At 38.4% G+C, this 19,885-nt stretch overlaps 1 protein-coding gene across 1 annotated transcript; it reads right to left on the reverse strand.

Moving 5' to 3' along the window:
• Positions 1 to 15,523: 15,523 nt before the first annotated feature.
• Positions 15,524 to 19,228, reverse strand: LOC113713958 (putative late blight resistance protein homolog R1A-3). Its single transcript, XM_027237759.2, has one exon. The coding sequence runs from the start codon at positions 19,226 to 19,228 to the stop codon at positions 15,524 to 15,526; it is 3,705 nt and encodes a 1,234-aa protein (XP_027093560.2).
• Positions 19,229 to 19,885: the final 657 nt, after the last annotated feature.

Consider the following 19,885-nt stretch of genomic DNA (forward strand, 5'->3'; position numbering starts at 1 on the left):
CAGAAAAATGATGAAGAAAGAAAGCTCCATGGTGATAAGAAGGCAAGACAATTTGGTCTTGGTCAAGGCCCTTAGATGGCCAACAAGTGTCATCACCAATTTCCACTCATTTTTTTGTTTCTTTTCCTTGCCAATTTGGCCAAAATTTTTGGCCAAAGCCAGCTGAGAATGAGGGGATATTTTGCACAAATAGTAATGAGCTTATAGGGTAAGAAAGTGGTGATCAAGTGGCGTGTTTAATCGGTAGTGCACGGTACACGTCGGTTCGCACCATTTTTCCTTAAATCACACGTACTAGGGTTTTTACTTCCTATTCACTAACTTTTTATCATTGCTTCTAATCACATATTATTTCTCACCTAAAAGTCACTCTTAAACACCAAATTTGATCCTTACCCCGTATCGGATAATCACCCTACGGAAAAACGCGAAAACCCTAACTTGCTTCAACTTGAAAACGAAAAGTGAAACCCTACTTTCTAGGTTCATTTGCACTTATTGTGGAATGATTGGGTAGTAGGGTTATAATAAATGAATAATTTCCAAATAAAAGGGCATTTTTGAGAAAAATATAAGGAATTTGCAAGTTCTCATAAAAACCACAATTGAAAATAGAAAATATAATAGATTTGACAACCAAACAAATAAAGATAATAAAAGAAGAACTAGAAAAAGTAAAAGACAAAATAAACCAATGCTATTCAGATAACTCTTTAGAATTTTGGGACAAAAAAAAAAAGAGGAAGCCCAATTAAAACTAATAGATAAAACCAAGATAATTAGAGTAACGTTTATGAGATATAATTTACAAGACCAAGCGGAATTTAAAAAACAACTAGAAGAATTACAAAAATTAAAGATAACACAGCCAAGTAAGTCTCCTCACTCATTCCCTGCCTTGATGGTTAGAAACCATGTAGAATTAGTTAGAGGAAAAGCTGGAATGGTTGTCAATTGCAAAAAATTGAATGATAATACTGTCTTTAATGGATTTTTTTACTACATAAAGAAAGTCTAATAAATGCCACAAGAGGGAAAAGGATATTCTCTAAATTCGATTGTAAAAGTGGTTTTTGGCAAATAAAAATGGCTAAAGATAGTATTCCACTAACAGCATTCTCTTCCACACAAGGACAATATGAATTGTTAGTAATGCCATTTGGATTAAAAAATACTCCACAAATATTCAAAAGAAAATGGATAATATCTTTTAAAAATATGATTTCTGTCATGTATATGTTGATGATATTCTTATAACTAGTGATAATATTGTGCAACATATTATTCATTTGAATACTTTTGCAGGTCTATGCTTAAAACATAGATTAGCTCTTTCCGAGAAAAAGACAAAGATATGCTTACCAGAAATAGAATTTCTAGCCTTGCTAGATGTGTTTTCTCTCTCTCTAAAAACCCACCGCTGTCAGGGTGAAAGGTAGGAGCTCCGGTCTCCATGGAGCTACCGCCACCCTTGCAGCCACCGCCCCAGCCACCACCCCCACAGTCTCTGCAGTTGATTGAAGACATGCAGCCACCTTCCCAACCCCCTCTGCCCCCCCTCAACCACCCTTTGTACCCTCTCCCCCACCCCTTAGCAACACACTGAAAACCTCCTTCCAACCCTCTCATGTCACCTCCTACAAAGATAGCCTTGACAAAACCCTCTGTGACCACATCTCCACTTTTCATCAGTCCTTCATTTCTTCTTATCATGATGACTGCTCTAATTCAGAAGATGAATCATCAGAAGACTTGGCAATCCCCATCCACAAATCGGATAAACAAAGAATGAGGAAACCATGGAAACATGCTTTGATTGTCAAAGTATTCAAGAAGCACTTGGAGTTCAAATTCTTCGATCAAAAGATTAGGGAGCTGTGGAAACCGTGCGGAAATATGTCTCTTATAGACATTGGAAGAGGATTCTACATAGCCAAGTTTGGTTCTCCCGAAGATTTCCTCAAAGTTGTAAAGGGAGGGCCTTGGTACATTCTTAAGTATTTCGTATCTATTCAACAATGGGTACCAAATTTCAACTCCAAGAATGGTCAACCCTCTACTACAGCAACCTGGGTTCGTCCCCCGGGACTTCCTTTAGAATACTATAATCGGGAAATCCTTGCTAGAGCGGGAAATAAAATTGGAAAATTAATCTCCATGGACGCACGCACAGCAAACTCGGAAAGGGGGCGCTACGCCAGATTTTGTATAGAAATTGACCTCTCCAAACCTCTCCCCACTTCTCTCAAATTTGGTAGGTATGTCCAAGAATTACAATTTGAGGGCTTATCCTTCTGTTTTGACTGTGGATACGTGGGCCATGACTCCGGGAAATGCCAAGAATTTGGTCGTCGGTCCGCTTCTTCTTATCAATATGGCCAGCCGATAGGGAAAGCTGACCGTATTTGCTCCGCTCCGCCGCAGAACCCAGAAGATGCCCACACTCATGGCAGCTCCTTCGGGCCTTGGATGACCGTTCCTCGTAATCACCCCCCAAAAATCAAAGGCAAACCCCTTGACCGAATTCGGCCCAAACCCCCTTCAATAAAAAATTCAAATTCGAACATTTCAAGACTGTCTGGCACATCTCAACCACCAAAAAAAGTCCAACACCCAAAATTTTCCTCTTCAATGTTACTCTCGAACAAATCGTTGACCCTAGACAATGCATTCAAACCCCTTGCTGACCTAGACCTTGAGCCACCTCCCTTTAGGAACTTCTCCCGAAGTCATCCAACTCCCCCTTTGCATACAACTCAGGAACGGCTTTCCAAAGACAGCTCTCTGGGCTCCCTTCCTTTCACCAATTTGGAAAATCCTAAAAAGATGAACCCAGAAAATACAACTGTACCAACTCGTGACCTTCATGCTCATCACTCAGTTTCTTGGATCCTCAGATGATGGAGCCTCCTTCCCCCTTTATTTCTTAACTCGTGCAACGTAGTCCTCACACCAGAAATCCTCCATCCCTCCATAAACAACAAAAAATGTCCCCCCATGTCTCCACCAAGCTCCAGAAACTCCTCCTCAACCCCGCAAATGCATCGATCCAGATCGACATCCCGCCACTCCAGACTGCCCGTCGGCTGCACCAGACCGGCATGAGCGACCCACTTTCGACTCCACCGGCCTCTTCATTGGCTTGGAAGAAGGTGAGCTCCCACAATATTTACAACCCCCTTCTCAAGTATCAGAACCATCTTCCTACAGAGGATTTCAACCGCCTGAGAGACTGCAACATCTTGGGCAACCTCCTAGTCTGGAGCCACCCATCAGGGATGGCAACGACAATGGAGTTCGACCCGGCAGCATTCCTGGGCCTAAGGTATCCCACCTGCCTGGATCATTGGATCCCATTAATACCAATGATGGGGAGACCGACAGCTTCTCCAGCTCCCCCAGCATCCCCTATAAATCCTATGGAGGGCAACATGGAAAGAGGCACGGAGCTGGCTTATCTCCTCCAGCCACCAATAAAAGTAATCCTGGAGCGTCTGTCCCCATACCCGCTGCCTCTAAGATTCTTCGCCGTAAAAGAGTCCGTGGTGGTCTTGCCGCCACCCAGAAACCTCACAGGATTCAGACGTTTTATCAACTCCTTTCCGAGTCCAAAACCAGGAAGTCTAGACTTCGAAGTGGAAATACAACCCAGGTACTACAGAAACGGAGAACGCATCCTTGCGAGCTGCACTTCGAATCTAGCAGAAAGGAGACTCCCTTAGAGCCCTTTGTTGCCCTTTCACCCTAGTCTGGAAGAAATGAAGCTCTTAATATGGAATGTGAGAGGTGCGGGTAGCTCCGCTTTTCGTGACCATCTCCTTCAACACATTAACACTCACAAACTTGGCATTGTCATGGTAGTGGAAACTAGATTAAGTGGAAGCAAGGCTGTGGAAGTATGTGAAAGCCTTCCGTTCACCAACTTCCGGATTCAAGATGCAAATACCTTTAGGGTGGTCTGTGGCTCCTGTGGAACAAGGCTGAGGTCAATGTCGAGCCTATCTCCAGCACTTTCCAAGTCATCCATGCAACCATTAAGGTATCTCCTAATGCCTCTCCCTGGTTGCTTAGTTGCATCTATGCTAGTCCTAGACTTGAGGAACGCTTGCTTCTATGGGAGCACCTTAAAAATCTGTCTTCCTTAAATAATTTGCCTTGGATGTGTATTGGTGACTTTAATGAACTGCTTTCTCAACAAGATAAAATAGGAGGCAACCCTATTAATAAATCTAGAGTCTCAGCTTTCTGCTCTGTCATTGAAGCATGTAATCTCTTAGATATGGGCTTTGTGGGACCACGATTCACTTGGGTCTGTAAGAAAAATAATTCTTTCATCTATGAAAGATTAGATAGAGCCTTTTACGACCCTTTGTGGAGAAACCTTTTTCTTGAAGCTTCGATTCACACCTAGCCCGCACTAGATTTGATCATTGCCCACTCCTAGTTAACCTCTATCCTCAACCTCTAGAGCTTTCTATAAAGCCTTTCCGGTTGGAAAAATTTTGACTCTCTCACCCCTCTTTTCCAGATATCATCAGAAAAAACTGGTCTTCCCCTCCAACCCCTATTGCTGAGTCCATTAAATGTTTCACAGCAGCCATCAGGGTTTGGAGTAGAGCCTCTTTTGAAACATCTTCCACACAAAAAAAGAATCTCCTCAATAGACTAGTAGGGATCCAAAAATCTTTTCAAAAAAATCACCCATCCGTCTACCTATCCATTTTGGAAAGTTCCCTCACAGCCCAGTTAGAAGACACTCTAAGGTTGGAAAAAGACCTCTGGCTTCTTAAGTCAAGAACTAACCATCTCATCTGGGATGACTTGAATGTTAAATTTCTGCATACCACAACCGTTATGCAGAGGAAAACAAATCAAATTCTTGTCATCAGAGATCATGTTGGTAACTGGATCACTAAGGACCCTGCTATCAAATGTCACATCTGCTCCTTTTTCTCCAACCTTTTCACCTCTGACTTTGTAGAAGTCAGCCTTCACCCTGAACCTTTTCCTAGATCCCCTCTTACCCTCTTGCCTAGTGAAGCCCAGTTTTTTAGTCGTATCCCTTCTAGCCAACAAATCAGGAAAGCCTACTTAGATTTCAAGCCCTTCAAGACTTCTGGACCTGATGGACTCCACACCTACTTCTACCAAAAATTCTGGACCCTTCTGGAAAATTCTATTGTTCAGTTTATCCAGGATGCCTTCAACCATTTACCTTTTCCTCAAGGTATCAATAATACTTTCATTTGCTTAATCCCCAAAACAGTTTGCCATGAACTCATTCAAAGTTTTAGGCCTATTAGTCTGTGCAACTCACTTTACAAAATCCTTTCTAAAGTGATTGTAAACAGACTCAGACCTTACCTGACTAAGGTTATCTCCCCTTTTCAAACCAGTTTCCTACCTGGAAGGAGTTGCTCCGATAATGTCAAACTGGTTCAGGAAGCCATTTTCAAGATTAAATTGAAAAAAGGCACTAAGAGTCTTTGTGCTATTAAGATTGACCTTGAAAAGGCTTTTGACAAACTAGAGTGGCACTTCATTAGGGAAGCCCTGGTTTTCTTTGACATTCCCGAAGCTCTCACTCAAGTTATCCTCCAATGCATTTCCTCTCCTAGACTTGCCGTCTTGCATAATGGTAAGCCTATTGATTGGATCTCCCCTTCACGGGGTATAAGGCAAGGAAATTCCATCTCTCCTTATTTATTTATTATGTGCATGGAATATCTCTCCTTATCTATAAACAAAGTTATCTCTGAAAAATGATGGAAGCCTTTTTCTTTTAGTCCCAACACTCCCCTTTTATCTCACTACATTTTTGCGGATGACATCACCTTGTTTGCTGAAGCTAACCCAGGATCCATACTTTCTATCCAAAACATCCTGGAAGATTTTTCCCTCTGGTTTATCTATCAATCGTCAGAAATAAAAAATTTTCTTTTCTCCTAACACCCCATTGAATCTTAGACTCTCTATAGTCAATCAGTTAGGCTTTTCTGAATCTCATGAGTTTGGAAAATACCTTGGTTTCCCCATTTCTGGGGATAGGGTTAGCAGAAACCAGCTAAACTTCATTTAGACAAGGTAAAAAAAAAAACTCTCTGGATGGAAGGCAAGCCTCCTCTCTTTTGCTGGAAGGAAAGCCATAATCCAGCAAACAACTGCTGCCATTCCTGTTTACTACTCCCAATGCAACCCCTTCCCTGCCTCTCTCTGTAATGACATTGACAAGGAGCAACGAAATTTCCTTTGGGGCTCTACTTCTCAAAAGAGGAAGCTTCACCTAGTCTCCTAGGACAAAATTACCAAGCTTAAAGACCTGGGAGGATTGGGAGTCAAGCAAACTACCTTAATTAATAAGGCTTCGATGGCTAAATTCTGTTGGTAGCTTCATACAGAAACCACGAAACCTTGGGCACAAATCATCTCCCGCAAATACCTACCCAACTCCCATCCCACCCCATTCCTTGATTGGAATCCTGTTAGACGTAGAGGCTCGGTAAATGTCAAATGTATTCAACAAGGCCTCCCCTTGTTCAAAGCTGGTAGCTCTAAAGTTATCAAAAGTGGAGCAAATACATTTGTTTGGCATGATAAATGGCTTCCCCAAGGTATCCTCAGATCCTTAATCCAAGGGCCTTTAACTTTGGAAGACCATTCCATGCTTGTGAATGACCTATTCAATTCCCTTCATGACTGGAATCTGGAAGCCTTGTCTATGGCGTTTTCCCAGGATCTAAGCCAAAGGATGTCTACCATCCCACAGCAGAATTACAACCCCACCCTTGATACCATTAGATGGGGACCTTTCCTTAATGGTAGCTTCTCATTCAAATCTGCCTACTTCCTAGCTTTTCTCCAAAAATACCCAGACCCAACCGAGTCTAACCTCTCGTGGATCTGGTCTCTGCACGTCCCCACAAAAATTAAACACTTTCTTTGGTTGTTAGCCCAACAGAGAATTCCTACCAAGCAACACCTCTTCGACCGGCATATCATCCCTGACACCTCTTGTCCTTTCTGTAACCATTACTCAGAAGATGCTGAACATGTGGTGAGAGGATGTCCCCGAGCCTTAGAATTCTGGGACAAAATCCAGCCTCCCTTCCTTTACCACCCTTGGAAACCTTTTAACATTTGTCTCCTTCAGATCTGCAAAAATTCCTCCCCCTCCCCCTACGGTTCCATTTCTTGGAACGTCATTCTTGCTTTCTCTTGTTGGGTACTCTGGAACAATAGAAACAAACTTTTGTTCTAACCCATTAGAGCTTGGAAATTCCCTCACATTCAGGCTTTAAATCTTGCTGCTGAATTTGTCGCTATTGGTCCAAGCCGCTCTCCCTTTCCCTACCCAAAAGCCAGGTCCTTATTGGATGGACTCCACCACAAAGAGGATGGCTTAAACTGAATTCTGATGGATCCTGCTCACCCAACCCTGGTCTCAGAGGATGCGGGACCCTGATAAGAGACCATCTTGGTACCCTGATAAGAGACCATCTTGGTACTTGGATTAAAGAGTCGATTCGAAAGCTCGGCCACACCAACAATTTGCTTGCAGAATGTTGGGCCATCAGAGATGGACTCGAAATCGCAAGATCATTGAATATCCAATGTTTGATTGTTGAATGAGACTGTGAAGTTGTCCTTAACATGCTAAACACCTCAATTCCTGAAGGTCATGACCTTGCTCCTATCTTAAATGATTGCAGGTACCTTCTCTCTAATTTCCAGCAAGTGCAAGTACGGCACATCTACAGAGAGGCAAATAGAGGAGCAGATGCACTAGCAAAGTTGGGTGAAAAGCTTTTGTGTCCCTTTTCACTTCTAGATTCCTGTCCTCTTAGTTTAGGATCTATTTTGCCTGATGATTTGAGGGGAGTCTGTTTCCCAAGATACATTGCTAAGTTGTAACCTTTCCTTTTTATTTTATGCAAGTCTTTCCTGCCAAAAAAAAAAAAAAGAAATAGAATTTTTAGGCATATAAATAAATGGAAAAGAAATAAAAATGCAAACTCATATATTTGAAAAGATTACTCAATTTCCATACCAACTTACTGATAAAAAGTAGCTTCAAAGCTTTCATTGAGTTTTAAATTATGCCCCAGATTTTATTCAAAATCTCACTTAATTAAGATGGCCATTTCAAAAGCTTTTAAAGAAAGACCGAAGGTTTGAATTCTCACCGTACTTAATTGACCAAGTATAAAGGATAAAATTACTCTCTCATGATTTATCATTATTAAGTCTACGTACAGATGAAGATACTTTAATTTTCGAAACAGATGCTTCACACTCTAATTGGAGTGGAATTCTAAAGAAAATAAATTATGATGATACTAACTAAAAGATTGGGAGTCTTTGTGCAGGTATTGTTCAAGTACATTTTTAGGCACTCAACAATGACTTCATATCAACGAAAAAGAGTTGCTTGCCATGGTAAAAGATTGTAGCAAATTTTATTATTTTCTTTTACCAAAAAAGTTTCTTTTAAAAACCGATAATACTCAAGTCAAAGGTTTTATTCAAAACTACCTTTTCTAAACTGAAATATGGGAGACTAATTAAGTGGCAAACACTTTTGTTTGAGTACACCTTTGATATTGAAATAATTAAATCAGAAGAGAACGTTTTAGCAAATTTTTTAACTCGAGATGGGAGGTCCTGATTTAAACAACAAATGCATGATTTAATTGCCCAAATGTCTGAAACAATAGATACACTTCAAGGGACACTTTGAGATATTACAAAGATAGCAAATTTTGGAAGTATTCCCAACAAAGTTTCTGATTTACTTATTTCACTTCGATATACATATATATATACACACACACACAAACAATTACATATATATATATATGTATATACACACACACATACATACATTTACATATATATATATATGTATGTATATTTTTAAAAGTTTTATGCCTAAATAAAAATTTTCAACGTTGAGGGGAGTAATTGCCCACTCTCAACTCCATTTGACTCTGCCTCTGGGATTAGACTCCTCTCCATTACCTTTTCTCTCCAATTTCCTGAATACACCCTTGGATGACACATATATTAAATATGGGTTTGTCTAATAGATGCTTTATCGGCACTCATTAAGATATATTTCTGATGTTATATTTTTTAAAATATAAGATTAATTAGAAAAATAAATAAATATAAGGAAGGATAGGTAAGATTAAATAGGAAAAGCATATAATATACATGTAAGGGAGAGTAATAATTATTGTACACACATGGTAGGTTAGATAAATGTTAAGTGCGTTAATGAGTGCCCTATGAGCACCCATTAGAAAAACATATTAAATATTTATAAAGGGTTAGGATTACTTTTATCTAACTATGTTTCCAAACATGAGGGTAGAATGTTAATTATGACATCATTCCATTAAGTTGTCTACTTAGGAAAGTTCCTACTAGTTGCAATTATCAAGATTAGAATTGATCTATGTTTTCTGTTTTAAAGATTGAAATTGATATATGTTTTCCTCACTTTTAAGAAGACTAAAAGAAACGAAAATAATATAAATAGTTGTCATTATGAAAAATCATATGCATCCCCTAAACCAAAAAAATTGATTTTTGATTAAATTTATTGCTCATTCTTTCTCATTTCTCTCTCTTTTTTTATTTTAAAAAATCAACAAGTCCGGTAAGCTTAGCTTTTATAACATGAAACCATGCAAAAATGAAATTTTCATATTGATTTTGGTTATGAATCTTGATAATCTTTTTGTTTTTAAATTAGAAGACACACCAACTATAGCAATTAGAAGAAAGTTTAAATGGTTAATCTATAATTTTTTGGATTCGATAAAAATTGTTTAGATTCACAATCCAATAAAATGAAACTTTTATTTTTCAGAATCTTTTGTTATCAAATCTATGCTTTTCCTCTTTTACTAAATTTCAAAAAAAAAAAAGAAAAGAAAAAGAATGAGCAATTCATATTAAATAACCAATTTTAGCAATTCATATTAGATAACCAATTTTCTTTTCTTTTTTTTATTAGGATGCATAAGATTTTTCATAAATACTTTTTTTTCCTGTTCCGATTCTTTTACTTTTTTCCAAAGTCAAGAAAAAAAATTATAAATTCCAATCTTCCAAAAAAAAAAAAAAAAAAACAACCTTGACGTGTGCGATCAGTTTTTGAATTGGAAAGCTATGAACTTTCTTTAGCATGCAATCAAATTTTGAGTAGGAAGGTTGAGAACTTTCCTTAGATAACTCGAACAGGATAGATGTCAATTATAAAATTTGATAACTATAGTTAAGAAATATGGTTGCCTCGTGATAATCCCAACCATTTATAAATACTTTATTTAATACATTTGTCGCTAATGTAAGAATGCATTGAGCGAAGAAATTGGAGGGAAGGGACAACGGAGGGGAGCCCATGCCCCGCCTCTGCTTCTTAAGCATTCTCTTACTGGGCATGTTCATCTATTCATATCATCCTCTAGACACTACACAAGAAAATTAGGATTTGAGCCAGTGATGTATGGATTGATCTAATTTTATTGGTGTAATTTTGGGCTATGACGGTGAGTTGCATAAACAGGCGGACACACTTTATTGTGATGTGGTTTATTAACTTTTTTTAGAAAAAGAGAAGGACATCAATGCCACTGAGAGCTTAGGGCTTAGCAACAGAAAAGCTTTACTACTAGTTAAGAGTTTTTTTTTTTTTTTTTTTTTTGAAAAAAAATGTTTAAAGCAGAGGAGTATATAGTAGTTAAGAGTTTAAATGAAATAAGTTGATTTAAGCAGATCACATACACTAATTTTCGGAGTGCCGGAGTGGATTTTGCAGATCAACAGGTCAACTGGTTTTTGCTCAGAATAGGGGCACGGATGTAAGAATTTTTGAACAGGTTGTAATTCAAATTGAACTGCTTGTACATTCTTACAACAGACACGCAGCTATTATGCATAGGATCCATATGAACAGTAATAGAATATTACACTTCTGTTATAAAGAAAGATGTACAATCTATTTACTATGAATTACAATTCATTCAAAAATCTTTGCGCCGTTCTGGACGGTTGTCAGCGCCCCTAATGGTTGCATTGTGGTGTGGCAGGGGAATGACCAGATAAAGAGGGACTGTGGAGCAGGTGTCTGTGTCTACTAGAGGCTGGGTAGAGGTAGAGAATTAGAGATGGACGGGTAAACTTAGCAGATTAACAGTATAGAAAATAGTACTATCTTAAATGGGCAGATAATTCTGAAACAGTTGTCCAGCAGGAGTGTCATTTTCCTCCCAGATTTTGACAGAACATAAAGGGGTATGGTTTGCTTAATTATGCGCTTTTGAAAACACACCAATTCTCATGCTTTCAAGAGTAAAAGCAACGTTATATGAATTTTTAGTCAACCAAGAGTTCAGGCACTCAGTAATATCATCAACAGGGGTTAGATTAATGGTAACACTCAAGATTACATCAAATTCACCTCGATGCAATAAATCCAAGCAGGAGCCCAGAAAATCAGTTTCAAACCTTGCATAGCATTTTTAGAGTGTTTAGCATCATCCACAAATTAAACAACCATAATTCTAGTCCCTAGCTAAGACCTGTTCCGTATCAACATTTTTGGTTATAGTCTTCTGCAAGAAAATTATGCATCATATCAAGATCCTCATTGTAAAAAGGGTAGTTTATTAGATGGCATGTTACATATTTAAATTGCACAAAGATAGCAGATGCCTAATCAGAGTGCATGCAGCATAACGATTTACCTTTTGTAATATAAAGCAGCAAATACATTTGTGGAACACAGCAAATTTTATGAACAAGAAACTATGGCTCATAAACAATAACTGGCCAATTTAGAAAGGTTAGAATGATCTTAATACACTTAGCTATAACCTCCTTACCCAAAAAAGGGGGAAAAAAAAAACTAGGCTATAACCAATACTCTACATGTTATCCCCATCCAAAGCCACCAATTTCACATTTTCTAAACAGTTTCATTCTTGACAAAACATGTAACATGGTTTGCATCATTATTTGCTTCAAAATTTTGCAAAGTCCATTATGAAAATCCTGTATACAACAAAATCATGAAAAAGAAGAAATATAGCATCATTTACATGCCAATTCTCATGCCTTGAAGAGTAACGGCAACATATATCAAAATCATGTTATTTATTCATGGATGCACTTACTTTGCACTACGCAGCTATTAAGAAGCCACATTATTTTGCATTAAATCTAGAACAACAGTGAAACTTTGGCAGGAAGCGTAGAACAAAAAACTTGAACTAGTACACCATAAGTATCCTAATAATATTCATTCCACTAACATGGAGAATCTGTTAGTAAGAATCTTGCAAACTGAAGAAGTCAATGCTTCTGGATACTAAGCCACTTTGGCTTCGGTGCTGAAAGTAAGAGAACATGAGATAATCAGCTAATTTGTCCATCATTGGCATCAGGCAAAACTAAACTTTCATCATAGATGTCCACCCGAAGATCATCACCAACATGTGGTGAATTATATCTAATAGTACAATCCCCGTATGAATCATCTTCAAGATTGTAAAGGACTAATCTGGACCCCAGTTTCAGCAATAACTTACCATCAATTGATAAGAACACAGGTTGCATTGCACAAATGGCAGATCGCGAAAATTGACATTTAAGATCATCTTCAGGATAAGGAATCATCAACATTTTAGTCCAAGATTGTCCAACTCCATAGTCTGTCATAATCCATAAGTTCACATGTTCCTGAACATGGTGCCAAAGCAAAGCCAGATACCCTTCCCCTAAAACTCGTATACTCCATTTCCTAGAACCCCTCATCGCCGTATAATTTTCTGGCAGTTCTATATCTCCGTAAGTCTCATCAACCAAATAAAACTAACTATTTTATTCGCAGGATAGAGGCCTCTTCTACGGCGAGACTTTGCAGCCCAATGAAGCTTCCCATTCACAAAAGCGCCCCCATAATTAACACGCCAATCTTTTAGGGAAAGATGATTCTTGGAACCCTCAATCCTCTTCCAAGAATTTTAGAACTTCGACTATAAATTTTAAGAACTTGATCCTTGGGACTGTCCATTCCCCATGAGGAGTCACATACGAGTGCTACGAATTTGTGATCATCCTGCAGCTCAACATACCCATATATTCCAAGATTCGATCTTTTAAATTCAAAACCCCAATGAGGAAGTCTGCTGAATGTCCTGATATATGGGTTCCACAAGTATAAACATTGCTCCTCGCAAACAATAAACCTGGTGACAATGCATATCAACCCATTAGAGAAACCCACAATTTCAACTGACTTCCCCGCGGCTGGATGCTGAATTTTGCTAGCCTGAGTCGCGGATGAAGCACACAAGGAATATGATGCAGAATTAAGATGACATTGTGTTAGGTAACTATTAAAGAAGTCGAAGGAACTTGAGAAAATCAACTTGCGTTGGGCAGTGTTGTCTGCCTTGGATGATTTTTTGAGATGGCTTTCGATGAATTCTGGGCTTTTGATCATCGACTGCCAAGAATTCGAGACGCACATGAATCTCAACAGGGACTTGACTGGGAGTCGTGCAAGGATATGGAAGATGAGATCAAGAGGGAGTTGAGGATAAGGAGCATTGCAAGCCTTGCTTTCCATTACCAAAAATATCCAAGAAACAGTGCCCTAAGGGTTGGGAAGAAAAAAGATTAGCAGCAAAGGAAGAAAGAGCGGTTGGCTAAACGGAGAATGCTAAGAAGGCCAAAAAAATTTGAAGGATATGGCGGGAGGAAAGGTAAGAGAAATCAGGGGACGGGAGAGGAAGAAAGAGGCGAGAAAAAGCAGGGGAAGGGGGAGGGAACGTCGCACGACCTGTTTAGGGATTAAACGACTATGTCTAAGAAAAACTATAGTGAAATCCCGTCTGAAAATGTCTAAGAACAAACCGCTATGGCCTGTAAAGTTTGTGATGGTCTTCTAAACAACTAATTCGTTATTTGGTGTTCAAGTGCACTAAATTTTGTAGTGGGAGTTTAATAGATAACTTCAAATCTAATTAAGATTTGAGTACATAAAACATGACATGGAACCAAAATAAGCATCTCAAACACAAAAAAGCCTCATACGAACAATTCACATGTCTATTTTCAAAAAGTAATTTTCTACTACAATTCTTAATTCTTTGGTCTTATTTCCATAATGAAATGATTTTGCTACTTCAACATGTAATTCAAGGTACAATTGAAACTAGAAGGAAAAAAACGAAAAAACAATTGTACTATGTCATTCTAGGAGGCAGGGGCGGAGCCAGAAAAAAATCTTAGTGGGGGCACAAATAATACTAAAATTTTTTATCTACTCTTTTTTTAATTTTTTGAGCAAAAAATAAATAAATTCACTAACAAGTATAAATGATATGTATATGCCATGAAAAACATAAAAAGACAAACTCAAAATTATTAATGTAATAATAATTTTATTTCAAAAACAAACTAAACTATTTACAATTGTTCACGATGAGTTTTCATATTTTGATAACGGTTTACAACTTTCTCATTTTCAACTTCACAAAGTATATTTTTCTCAATATAAGTAACTAAACAATCATTCATCCAAGTGTCTCCCATTCTATTTCGCAACCGATTCTTCACTATATTCATAGCTGAAAAAGCTCTTTCTACTGTAGCTGTAGCAACAGGCAAAATCAAAGCCAACTTTAAGAGCATATAAACCAATGGATACACAATATCTCTCTTAGTCTCCACCAACCTTTGAGCTAGATCAGAATATCTATTTAACTAAATTTACCCATATTTGTCCATGAATAGATGGGTATGAGTATCTTAAATTTTTGTATACGGGTATAAATGGGTTACCCAATTAATCCATTTATAATTGTTTCCCCCTAAACCTCCTCTCTTCCTCCACCCATTTTTTTTTCCCAAAATTTTCATTTTATCATAATGTTAACTACTTTGTTTCATTATTATTATTATGTGTTGGTTTTATCTTATCATTTTATTTTCTCTTAGTTTGTTAACTTGCTCTCCCAGCTACACATAATATACAAGTAGGTAGTAATATTTTATTTTCTGGATAAAAATAAAAGAAAAATAAAAAAACTACTTCCTCTCTTTTTTTTTTGTTTTAATAAATAAGAAAAGTAAAACTAATTATTATTGCTCAGATCATTCTTACATACTATAGCTAGCTAGTGTTACTTGAAGGAAAATAAATGATCCTGTAGGTGAAATGCACAAAGCATCCGGCATGCTCCGGCCAGCCAGTCAGAGTTGTTATAACAGATTTTTGTCCCGGATATCCATGCACTTCCGGACCTGCTCATTTCGACCTCAGCGGAACTGCTTTTGGTGCCATGGCCGTTCCCGGGAAAGAACAAAAGCTTCGCGATGCCGGAGTTTTGGAAATCAGCTATGCACGGAGTTTTGGAAATCAGTTTTGGAATCCCCTATATATAGGGGGTTTTCCGGCGGCTTGGGGGGGGCTTAAGCCCCCACCAGCCCCCCCTTAAATCCGTGGCTGCTAGGAGGTGAGGATGTCAATCTGCAGGTCTTCAGTATCTTGTTCTTCCTGAATCTCCCGTACTAAACTTTCAACCGAGGGTGAACACCAGCGAACTTCAATCTTTTCAAGAGTTGAAGTAGACCCTAAACAAGAAGGGATTTCTTTCATCCCACAGCTCTGCAATATTAATTTCTGAAGACGTGGAAAATGATCACCTGATCCTGTCCACCTGGTGATACCCAAGCTACGCAAATGTAATACTCTGAGGTTGGGAAATTCAACTTCAACTGGTATCTCCCATGTTCTCTCCTTATCAGCGCTGTCCGACGATAATGTCAGAACCTCAAGATTGGGTAGTTCCCAAATTCTGGAAATCATACTCCACGAAAAGAAAAAGAGATGCAACTTTCTGAGACTCGATGGAAAGTGAAACTGAAGACGACATTTTTGAGCCCACATAAGAGTAACACTGAGTGATTCTAGTCGACTCAGATGGTCCATTTTCACTATCCTACTGCAATTCGGAACACAATCCTTTGAGACAAAGAGATGGAATTTTAGCTTGCGGATGTTTGGGAACTTCATTAGTATCTTTTCCATGCTCTGCCCATGATAAAGCAATATATTGGAAAAACTGCTCAAGTTATATAGGACAGAGTTGTTTTCAAGAATGCCATTCACCAGACTAACTTTACCCATACTCCAATTCACGCTTATATGCCTCAAATTCGTCATATTCCAGATAGTGTCTGGCAACATAATAGTAACCTTAAATCCTTTCACAAGAAAAATTTTCAAATTGTAGAGCTTGGCTATTGATGACGGGATGGATTGCATCTTACCTCTGATGGCCAAGAACCTTAACTCAACAAGCATCTCTATTTCAGCGGGAAAATGTTCACCAAAGACAACTTCTCCCAAATCCAACACTTTTAGCAGTTTGCAGATTCTAAAAATGAAGAAGCTATCACAGGGTTGTATTGGGTACCCTTCACCATGAGGAAAGAACATTAGGACACGTATCTGGGGACAAAACAGCCTTGACTTCTCAAAATACTCTCGCTTAGAGTATATGCACAATCTTCTTGTGCTGTATGACTCGCAAAAAGTATAAAGCCCGTCATAGCCATGCAGCAACTGCAAAAAATTCTCCTCTCTACCTTTCGTTGCCAAAAACTCATGTATCAAATCATGTACACGACAAGTTTTAATCCCACCAATAGATGTTTTCTTAGCAACCATGACTAAGCTTCTGCCAATTAGATCATTCATGTAGCCCTCTGCCACCTCCTCTAGTTCCTTGTGCTCAACTTGTTGCACGAGTCCTTCAGCGATCCACAACCAGATCAACTTTTGCATTGGAATTTCTAGGCCTTGTAGAAATGTTACAAAGTAAAGAAGGCAAGGCTTCAAGTAATCTGGTATATGCCTATAGCTCAACTCTAACATATGCTTGCATTGATCTGATGCGCTAAGAATACGTGTACTTAGCCTTTCCGCATATTCTTTCCAACCATCTTGTTCTGTAGTTGCAAGAATTCCAGCTATGATGACAACTGCAAGAGGTAGCCCACAACAGCTTTTGGCTATCTGCATCCCAACTGTGGCTACTGTAAGAGGACAGGATTCATTGGGAAAGAGCATCTTCTGTAGCAACTCCCAGCTCTCATCATCAGTGAAGTGGCGTAGATGGTTAGGTTCACTATGCTGTTTAACTTGTGAAGCAACTTCATACAGTCGGCTTGTTATGAGTATTCTACTTTTATTTGAATCATCTGGGAATGATTCCTTCAAGCCATGCCATGCCTTTATGTCCCATACATCATCCAAGACGATGAAGTATTTATTTAGCTTCAGGGATTGGTAGAGCTTCAGCATCAAATCATCTGCTTCCATCTCAGAATATTGCTTAGAATTCTCAGGATGGATACAACCCAAAATCTCAAGTAATAAATCTTTCTTGCGATATACTTGAGAGACATTGCACCATGCCCAAATATGAAAATTGTTTCTAATTGAACGATTGTTGTATACACGTTTGGCTAAAGTTGTCTTGCCGAGTCCGGCCATGCCGACAATGGATACAACGTCCAATTTCTGCGATCCATGTTTGACTTGATTAATTATTCTTTTTGTCTCATCATCGAAACCTACCACAACAGGATTTAGTCTTGGGATTCTTCCTTGTAATGAGCCATAATTAGAAGTCTTGGCAACTTTCTTGGCTTCAGAGCCATACATGTCATCAATCTCTTTGGCTTGAGTTTTAATTTGCAATAGTTCTTCTGAGATGCTATCAAAGGACAAAGGAGAAAGATCAAAAGAGCTAATCAAAAGCATTACCTTGTTTGCCACCTCAATAGCATGACTCCAGAGAGCTGTGAGCTTTTCATTCTTGTTGCGCTGCTCATCAATCTTCTCCAAAACAGATCCCAAGATTACAAAATCTTTCTGAACTATCTGAATTTGATCCCTTGAATGGGCAACTAAATCAAGCCTTGCCAGCTCAGTCAGATTGTCTAGAAGAAACTTTATAAAGCCAAGCCCATTGGTCCCTGGGGGGTCAAATGTTGCTGTTACTATCTTGATAAGCTTAATCTTCTCCAGAAAATCAAAAAATGCAAGATCCAGATCCTTCAGTAAATCTCCTTCTATTCTCTTTGTGAAAAGAGAATAAATCAGGATTCCTGCATCATTGACACCAGCTCCTACAAGATCCTTCATTTTTTGGTGTAGCAGATTGAACTTTTCCTGCTGCATTTTGAGAATGGCTCTCAAGAATCTGAGTCCATCATTGAGCATTTGCATCTGGTCTCGCTTTGCAACCGCAAAGCTGGTACCACAGTTTAGAACCTCCCACAGCATATCCAGCAGGGAATCAGCAAAGTTCCCAACTATACCCATATCTGTCTCAAAATCCAGACTGTGCAATAATCCTGTTAATTTTGCAGCTCTTAAGACCCGGGCACAAGTCTTGCTAAATTCAGGATTAACAGGCATGATCATCTGTAGTAGTTCAGAAATCAGAAATTGAATTTCAATAAACACTTCATCAGAGCTGTCAAACCAACACATGTAAGAGAGATGGGCTGCCTGGACAGCCACAAATTGGAAGCGGGCCAACAGATCTTTCCACAGACTATGCTCAACACCTTCCCATGTTACAAAGAGAATCAAATCCTTCAGGAAGTTTAACTTCTCTTTGAGGGGTTCCTTGGGTCCTAAAACATCCCCCAGATTCTCTAGCAGGGAGTCAATGAATTCCAGAAGTACATCATCCACCATAGAAGAATTCGATAGCAATACAAAATCCAACAAACTCATGTACAATTCGCTGAATTCTACCTCAAAAGTTCTTAAGATGGCCCGAAATTTAGACAATACCTCGAGGTCCTCGATCATATCATATTCGTAGGGGAGATCATCATCCGTTAGAGCGTAGAAGGCCTCATAGTTGTTTAGAACAATAAGTTCACGTTCAAGGCTGGATAAGAAAGCTTCAAGGCTTCCATGCTTCCACCCGTCGAAGCTCCATTTTCTTGCACACAGAAGAAAAGTTCTTACAAGTTTTAATTCCAGCTTCACAATCATCACAACTTTCAGCTCCTCATCATAAATCTCCGCAAAGTCTGCATATAAGTCCTCAAATTTCGTTAATCTACAGAACAATTTCTCGAGGTTGTCCAAGACTGAAGCAATAGAACAATAAGTCAAATTAGTCATCTCGATCTTCATGTTTCTTTGCTATCCTAGAGCAAATTCTCTGGATCAAGAAGCACTCTGCAGAATGCAAAATGGAGTTTTTCAACATTTCAGTCAATACCCTTTTTCCACGAGTCATGGGAAGAGCTTTTGACCGTTCGGCGGTGGCAGCAAGGGGCCTGTCCCCACCAAAATTATAAAAACTTGAAATTTTACAATTTTTATATGCAGTTCTTTTTTTTTTCTTGTCCATTATAATTATGATCTAATATTATATATTCCCGGTCCCACCTTCCTTCATTTTTGCCTTGGAGGAAAATTCAATGTCCACTCTTTTTAAAGCTTATATTCATTTGGATTGAGTAATTTGACAAATGATTTGAAATCCATCCAAATCTTCCTAGATATTTGAATTATTTAATAAATATTTTGATTTATAATACAGTAATTATTGATTATTTTTAAATATTAGATTAATTTATAATTTTTAAATCAAATACTTTCTAAATAATATAAACAACTAGAGCAATTTAAAAGAATTTCAAATTCTTGATCAAATCTCTCAATCTAAACGAAACCATTCTAGTATTTATATTCAATATTCAATAGTCTCCTTTCTTTTATATAATCCTAGCTCTGCCACTCAAAACAACTTGACTGGAGTTTCACGTTAATGTT

The sequence above is a fragment of the Coffea arabica genome, chromosome 10c (assembly GCF_036785885.1).
Source record: "Coffea arabica cultivar ET-39 chromosome 10c, Coffea Arabica ET-39 HiFi, whole genome shotgun sequence".
In the NCBI taxonomy this organism is placed as follows: Eukaryota; Viridiplantae; Streptophyta; class Magnoliopsida; order Gentianales; family Rubiaceae; genus Coffea; species Coffea arabica.

Coding starts and splice junctions, on each gene's coding strand:
- LOC113713958 (XM_027237759.2), bottom strand. CDS start 19,228: ATGACTAATTTGACTTATTGTTCTATTGCTTCAGTCTTGGACAACCTC.